Here is an 8426-nt window from a genome sequence, read left to right on the forward strand (position 1 = left end):
CTGACACGGTGCGTCTCGGTTAAGATGAAGAGTCTGAAAGGACCCCTAATTGTCGTTCCGTTCTATATCATTGCAGAGCGGAACCGGCTCTCTAACGATCTGTCGGTCCTCATCGGTCCACCAGCTCTTCAAGATCTCGGCTATCGTCTCGTCGATCTACATCAGCACAGCGAGCAGGAGGCCAACACAGCAGAAGATACCAGCACGTTGTCACTCTGCCAGCAGTTCGGTTGCAAAGCTACTGAAAGGCTATGCAACTATTTTTTATGGAGGGAGGACTTGCCGATAAGTACAACAACTTGATCGACGAACCCTGACCCCCAAGTCTATATAGCTCAAGAAGAGTCTCTGAAGAACCAGACATCTTGACCGACAACTACCCGGAAGATGGAGCTCTGGTGACAGACACAAGATGTTCCGCTGAAGATACAACACACTTGATCGAGCGGACCCGCTTGAAAAATAGTGGTTTATGGACAGCGAGGATGACTCCTAATCATCCTACAAACGACTCCATTAAGTGCAGCATCCCTGTACCAAAAATCTCCGCCAGTGCTATAGACTTGGACATCAAGATCGACGTCATGGTAGACCGTGGCTTCAACTACTTACTCGAACGCCTGCGAGATCGGCGATGCATCCCTAACGGTAACACCTACAAGACCAGAGTGAGGCCCTTGGACCCCGGCGAGCACAAGGACTGCCCTGGCCAAACACACGTCTATGAGATAGATTGGGACGATGACTTCTCACCGATAATGCCACGCGCTATCAAAAGCCGGGACTTCTCCACTGCTTTACTTAAGCGCCTCGATAAGAGCTCTCAGGCAATGCCTGACAGGCATGCTTGAGAGTGGAAGTCTCACGGTATGTTGATAATAAATGGTGGTTAGAAGACGAGGACGACGCCACCTACGACGAGTCCTATATATGTGCCTTCCTTGTGAGTCAACCAAACCACCTGGGACATAGGGTGAGAGCCTGTGCAGACTACAGGTCAGTCAACCAGGGCTATCCTGCAGCGGGCTATAACAACCTCTCACTTAGTAAATGTGCACAGGCTCTGCTCTCCGCTGACGTCAGTACTCTGTCCTTTAGGGACATTGCTAAAGCATTCTTCAAACTACACCTCCCACAACACCGGGCGCTGACTCTGAAAACATGCAACAAGCGGTATCGGTGCCGGAGAGTCAGCTTTGGTGTGAGGTTTGGGCCTCTGGCCCTCCAGTCTTTTACCGACTACATGACCGACAGTATCTATATGGCCCTTACTGGGAACCCTCCTCCGGACCAGCTCCTTCCCGAGGAAAGGTACCAGTATCTACCGAACCTTATCATTCTTTGCTACTACGATGACATAGCGATAGCTCTTAAGGATGAGAGACTCGTCAAAACGGTTTGGAACCTACTTGACTGCATAGGGGAACGCCTAGGGATTACTTTCCCAGCTGAAAAGTCCTCTTGGTTATCTTCTAGCACTTCCACTACCACTTCGCACTTGGGCCTGTCCTGGTTCTTGGAAGCTGACCGCCTTAGAACATCCTTTGCTATCCCTGATCTCAATTGCCTTGATACAGCGCTGGATGGTGCTGTTACGAAGCGAGGTTTGCTCAGCCTCTGTGGTAAGTGCATAGACCCTCTATCACTGCATTCAGAGAGAGATCTGCTAGTGGATTCTAATCGGTCATGGTCTGGCCGATTCGGTCATGCCACTGATAGAGCCTCCTGGGACTCTGAGCTCCGCCTTAATAGGAGAGATAGAGAAAAGCTGAAGCGGCTACTGAGCAATATAGAAGAGCTCTCTACTCAATGCAAGCATCGCAGGTGGGCCGGCTACAAGCACATAATTGTCACCTGGAGCCAATTAAAGTGCCCACTTTTCCAAGTCCAAGTGGAGGGAAAGAAGTCCTTTCCAAACTTGGAGAAAAAACGTCTATTAAAGTGAAGCAATGTCCAAGGGGATATCTCCAAGTACTTGGATCCACGCGCAGAGTCCTGTTTCCAATCCAAGTGAACACTTCCACGCGAGCGCGGATTAAAGTGCGCGATTTCCATGTTCCGGAGGAGGGTCATTTTTCCACCAGTCGCGCGACTCCGAAGCGCAGCCCGTTTGTTCCAAGTGCACTAATAACTCGATAAACTACGAGAATATTGAACAAAAACGATCCTTCATCAACATGACCTTTACCAACATGTTACTTATAACAAACTCACCTCATTCCCTACCCTCAGTGCTCTCGTCAATCCTCTGATGATGGCCTAAGTCGGCAAGGAACTTAGCGCAAGACAGGTCGTACAATCTAGTTTGCTTGGTATGCTCAATTCTTGCGGCCTTGCGGCCTTAGTAAGTAGTTAAATGTTATTAGTCGACTCGACTAAGTCGAGTATGAGTACATTGTGTGAGTTTCGGGCATGCCGCACGCAGCGTGCGAGCGGTTGCGTTTTCCAAGCACCGAAATTTTTCCAAGCTGTGGTTCATTTTCCACATTGCTACTTTAATTCGATGAACCTCGCCCGGGAAAACGTCTTAGAAAATTTGCCCAGAAAGTCGACCTTTCCAAGTAGCATCACTTTAATGGAGCGTGGATGGGAAAACCGACCCTTGGATGTGGAACCTGGATTTGTCGCCGTGGACTTGGAACCCGGAAAGGCTTAGCACTTTAATTGGCTCCTGGTGACAATTATGTGCTTGTAGCCGGTAGAGTTTCTCCACCGAAAAACCTGCAGACACGTATTGTCCGCAGACTTTCCGGATGACTTTCCCTGGGCTATAACTTTGGCTGAGGCACTGTTTCCGGGTTGATCACGCTGTGTGTAACACGTAGCCTGGTGCGCAAAGTATTTCATCGACAACCGCTTGCAGCTGGTCACCAGTAAACTTTGAAATATATCCTAAAAACCTCAGGGGTCTTGTAGAACGAGTTTTGAGAAATGCAAACTCAACAACGGGCTGAAATAGTATTTTGAATATACTACGTGTACTTAGTTAGTTAGAGGCGCGAGATCTTTTCTCCATCTGGGCATCTGCTATTCAATAGGAAGCTAAGTAGCTTCACTATCTTGGATTGTGCGTCTTATCGCATCACTCAGCTGTTGTGTTGTTTGTTCAGCTCAGTTGCGCGGCTTGTCGCCCATATTTTTTGCCGCTTGGCTCGTGCCACTTCTGCTACGCAGAATTCAACTTCTAGCACTAGGATGTGAAAAAATCGTCAGATAGTTCACCAGTGTGTGGCACCACTACCAGTGGCCCACTGGCAGTGGGTAGTACCCACTAAATGGCTCATGCGAATCTGGATCACTCAAGTGATAATGTAGGAGACAATACTCATCAATGCCTCAAAGGATACTATTCCACGTCACGCACGCAATACAAATAAGAACGGCAATGCGTGGGTGACGAAGCACCGCCCGCCAGTCCATAAGTATCACATGGCAAAGCATAGCCCGCCGAGAATGCAAGCACGCCGCTTAACATAGCATAGCGGCACGCCAAGCGCTCAATAGCAGGTACCAAAAAATGACAGAAGAAAATGAGAAATAATGTTTCGGGGGGACTGAAGAGTTGTGGACCCCTTACTCGACCCCTCAATCATTCCTTGAGCTTGGCGACACCTATAGTAGCTCCAGCCCAGTTGAAGGAGTAGTAGTGACCGACAAATGCTGGTAACCCCAAAATCCACCTTTCAGCGAAATCAATGGTCAAGATACATACGTCGGGCTCGGGTGAAACGATGTATGCTTTAGGAGGTATCTCAAGCGTAACATCGGCTTTATCGGGTATTCCTCTCACAGTGAACCTCATCGACGGCAAGAAGCTGACATCTTTGCAGTCGACGCCGTAGACGTCCTTATGCTCAAAAACTTTGACCTTCTTCTTGCCGGCGGTACTAAGGAGAACTATGACGTCTTTACGAAGCCGCTTGGGGATACTTATAAATGAGGAACCTGTGTCAAAGACAACTGGCCCGGGCTCTTCTTGTCGCTTAGATCCCACGGCGAATGCTTGCAGTTCGCTGGTGTGGCGCACCTTACTTGTAATACCAATATACTTCAGAGGACCATCATATTTACTAGCATCGTCACCACCAATAATAAGTTCGCCTGATGGGGATTTCCCAGACGATAAATAAACCGCAAAAACAGGACTATCGACGAGTTTCGCTAACAGTAGCTGATCAACAAAGCGCGGAAACGGCGGGTTGGTGTCCTGTGGTCCGAGCCCGAGAGCTGCCCAGGCACCGCGTGAAGCACCCTTCACCACTCCGAATTCTATGTGCTTGGCAGTCGCACCGTTGAAGTAAAAGTCTCCAGAGAATGGGAAAATGGTCAGCGAAGTTTTGTCAATAAAACTAATCTTCTTGGCGGCGTTCAACTCAGAAGACGTTGGGTTGCAGTTATAACACTTGTAGAAAAGTTCATCGCACTTGCCGCCGGGGAGGCTTTCGTACCAAGTTTTCCATATCAACTGAGTGTACGGGCTCCCAGTATCGACGACGGCATTAAGATCTTGAGTGTCGACCTTCAAAGGAGCCACGATGCGTGTCCAAGGCGCCGAGCGTTTAGTTTGTTGTACGGATATCTTCAACCTGATTACTTCACCACCACTAAAGGTCACAAGGAGCACTCCGATACAGACGAGGGAGAAATGAGGGAGATTCATGGCTGGTCGAATGGAGGTTAATACTTCAAAACTGGTGCCAAATCGTCCGAGTGGCAGTCAGCGTACTGAAGAAAGTCTAAGCGTTGGAGATGTTGTGCTACTCGACACTTGTAGCCGATGTGATGTGAAAGAAAGAACACTTTTTGGGCGGTCGGCCTGGTTTTAGCTACGGGAAGATCGATCAATTCACGTGTGCAGGCCAACTTGCACACAGCCTTGTGCGTCATCTTCACGCACCAATCACAGAAACCTGACGATGTGGTCATCTTTCCCAGATGACTCAACGAAAGAAAATTGATTTGAGACAGAAATAGCTGATGATAATGTCAGATAACCAAGCCATCTATGGATGTAACAAAGCACGCATAGAGAGCATGAGGAGACATTGTCTCCGAGACAATAATGTACACGATACTCGTGACACGATGCAGCGAGGCTAGCAAAATGGTAAATCTGAGGCCCGAAGTTCGGGCCTCAGATTTTCGGGCCCCGAACACTTAAGGTCGCAGATCAAGCGTTGAGATAATTCCACAGATTCTATTCCACTCTCATGCGAGGCTTTGCTGAATCTAAGCTTAATGGGGGATGACAATTGCACTTTAAGTCACTACAGTGTGGCTATTTAAAACAGGGCTCAAAGCAGAATATTTGATAAGCGGGTTTTGACTAAGATTGGGAAGTTTTCCTCAAATCCAGGCCAGTTTTTCAAAGACATGAAGACAAGACAAGCGTCTCGGAGTTTTAGATTCTTCTTGTTCTAAAACATATACATGTCGTGCGGTCTGCACACGCGTGCGGACTTCGTGAATTATGAACGCTGCACGCGTGCGCAGACCGTGCAAGCGCAGAGTATCACGATGGAACTCGGATAATCGGGAACCTTTTCCGATTATCTACACATTTTCCTCGTCGTGTTTACATTAAGTATTAGAGTAGCGAGATATACCTAAGTTTTTTAATTCCGCACGGTACTCATGGAAATTTTTAATAGTTTTGTGCCTTTAAAAGAAGTTTTTTCAATCCTTATAAAATACTCTGGCTCAAAGTGGAGTAGCGACTGTAGTGGGATCTTGCGCAGTCATTTGTACTTGCGTGCTCTGTTCAATCCATAGCTAATCGGGGAGGCTGGTCATAGTTGGTGGCTGTTCCAGCTGTTGGCGCTCCTCTTTGTCACTCCAACCTCACTACTTCATCCAACCACTCTTACTAAAGTCCCTCTGGGTTGTGTTACCTCATCTGAACACTAGAATTACCACTTAGTTCATATCTGTCCCGAACCCTACAACACGACTTCTGGCGCGGTAACAGTGGGCAGCTGCTTCGCAAATCGTACGCCTTGGGGTGAGCCTCCGTGGTGTTTCGTCTCTTTTGGCATTCACACCCCTCAGTCTACGGAGCTCGTTGGCTTGCATCGCTTCCCCACTGTTCACAGCGCGAGTTAACGAGATCGTAGTCAGAGTTCCACATTCCGATAAACTCTGTTTCTCGGTGTAAAGCGTGCGTGATCTAGCCTCGCGATGCACTTGCGTGCATCTCTCGTGTCACGTGACGTGGACCCGGATAGGGCTACGTGTCACGCCGTATCTCGGGTACTCTAGGTTCCCTGAGGTTGGTGGACTCTAGGTCCCCAACATAACTGTAACAGTTAAACTGTTTCGTTGATCCACCCATCCCTCCCCGGGGTGAGCCTTCGTGGTGCTTCGTGTCTTTTGGCGTTCGCACCCTCAGTCTACGGAGCTTGTTTGCGGGCCCCTCGCGCTGTCACTAACTTCCATGTCTACATGGATGAAGGCCTTCGGGTTGGTGGACACACGATCAGCCCCGTTCATTGCATCCTTTCCCATGAGGCATTATTTGCTGAGCCTTTTCGGTGTCGTTACGGGTTATGACCCTACATTTTTCTGTGTAGCCTCTCATTAGTAATGAGTCATTACCCATCTTCTGATGCCCAACTCATACAACTTATTTGAGACCCCATCTTCAAAGGGGCCTTGGGGTTGAGTTGCCGCCAGTTATTCCGGGGTTTGAGCCGGCCGACGCTACACCTCCGATACCAAACACTCACTTGTCGAGTATCGTATATGACATATACGTTTCTCGACTAAAACGGTTGTTTTACTGTGTAGCATGAAAAATCCGGTGTCGCCGAGTTCGGACACATGTCGGCATTGCCGACTCGGCCACGTCCCCAACGTTGTTACTGAGGCGGTATCCGCCTGTTCAAAAGACCGATTTTAAATCTGAGAAGCGTTTCTAGGAACAATTCTGGGATTCTGGGATGTTCATAGAACCAGTTCTGGAAACGATCTCAGAACGTTTCCAGAAGTGGTTCTTAGCGCGTTCAAAGGAGCTTTTGCGCGATTCTGAGAGCGTTTCCAGAATCGCAAATTCCAGAACCACTTCGAGTGGTTCTGAAAATTTCGTGGCGCGTGACAGAGGCTTCATAAAGAAGAGCACCGAGAAAGGAAACGTGTGGAGTGACTCCACTGGAGTCCAGAAAAAACAACTCTCCTTGGAGAATTGCCAGTCCCGAACTGGTTATGAGCGGCGATACAGCAAGAAAATAGGTCATACTCAGCAAAGAAATCCCGTAGACGCTGGGGATGGGAGAGGTATTGACCAAACCTCAAACCTGACGCCCGAAAGCCGAGGTCTGGGTTCGGCAATACTGACCAGAGGATGAGTCAGCGAACTGATGTGAGTAAGCTACCCGAGCATTAGTCACAGAGTCAACTTGACTCAGTCAAGTGCCTCATCTCTAGTCCCCAGTATCAAGGGTAAGAAAAAAATCGTACTGCTGGGGTGCTCCACATCCCTATAGCAGTCTTTGGAGTCTGCCATTCTGCATTCATTACCAAGCTGGCTAATTTTGGGCGCGTAGGAGAAAAATTTGGGCGGAAAGGAGAAAAGTTTGGGCAAGGCGGAGGAAAAACTTGGGCAAGCGGGAAGCAAACCCTCACTTTCATCAACACAACAGGTTGTTTAGCGCTCGCCTCACGGGTACTTCGCTAGGTCACACACTTTCCCTCTTATCGGGAATGATGGTACGATCCCCAGCTGGGGAATTTCTCCGCCAAGAAACCGTACCGTGTTTCTCTCTCATGGATATGACGTCTGTCTCCAAACAGACTCGAGAGGGTCGGCGAGTTGGGCTAGTAACCGGGAGGTCGGAGGTTCGATCCAGGGATGTGACATGTAAAAATACATCGGGTCTGGACTCTAGAATCGACCACCTCCAATCCTCTAGAGTTAGTCCAGAGGTCCTCTAGACTAACTCTAGAGGATTGAAGGTGGTCGAATGAGGACCGCAGTACTGAGGTCCAGCAACCAAGTACCACTTACCAACGCCGTTGGTCCAACGGGTGAGTAGGCAAACAGCCTACTGACAAGTACGGGTACTCGTCCATAGGTGAACCGCTCAACAGTAACTACTAGTTACTAAATAGTACGAAAAGTAGTCTATCTACCTCAGTAGGATAAGTTAGTGGATTGTGACCTGAGTGTTGCAGGTTCGAATCTTAGTCGAAGTATATTTCGGAATTCAGGTATAGTCGAGGAAGTCGAGGTATATAGTACGTTGTTGGTGGCCTCAGGTTCCATCCCGGGGAGCCCCATTTTATTTGTCCATTCTGGAATCCTTGCTGGAATCGATTTTAAAAATCATGTCTACTGAACGCGAGTCGGAATTGATTCTGGAAGCGCTTCCGAGATCGATTTTCAACTTTCAAAATCGTTTTTATCGAACACGACTTCAGGAACGATTCCG

General features: G+C 48.5%; 3 protein-coding genes across 3 annotated transcripts; 2 read left to right on the forward strand and 1 right to left on the reverse strand.

Moving 5' to 3' along the window:
* Positions 1-485: 485 nt before the first annotated feature.
* Positions 486-851, forward strand: Pmar_PMAR028668 (hypothetical protein; the record flags this gene model as incomplete). The annotated part of the gene is made up of 1 exon (XM_002787361.1): positions 486-851. One exon carries the CDS (start codon positions 486-488, stop codon positions 849-851), a length of 366 nt encoding a protein of 121 aa, XP_002787407.1.
* Positions 852-1261: 410 nt separating this feature from the next.
* Pmar_PMAR028669 (hypothetical protein) lies at positions 1262-1945 on the forward strand (the record flags this gene model as incomplete). The annotated part of the gene is made up of 1 exon (XM_002787362.1): positions 1262-1945. The coding sequence occupies one exon, from the start codon at positions 1262-1264 to the stop codon at positions 1943-1945; it is 684 nt and encodes a 227-aa protein (XP_002787408.1).
* A 1644-nt stretch (positions 1946-3589) lies between these two features.
* Positions 3590-4660, reverse strand: Pmar_PMAR028670 (hypothetical protein; the record flags this gene model as incomplete). Its single annotated transcript, XM_002787363.1, has 1 exon — positions 3590-4660. One exon carries the CDS (start codon positions 4658-4660, stop codon positions 3590-3592), a length of 1071 nt encoding a protein of 356 aa, XP_002787409.1.
* Between the last annotated feature and the right edge of the window lie 3766 nt (positions 4661-8426).

Source organism: Perkinsus marinus (assembly GCF_000006405.1).
Source record: "Perkinsus marinus ATCC 50983 genomic scaffold scf_1104296929422, whole genome shotgun sequence".
Lineage (NCBI taxonomy): Eukaryota > Perkinsozoa > Perkinsida > Perkinsidae > Perkinsus > Perkinsus marinus.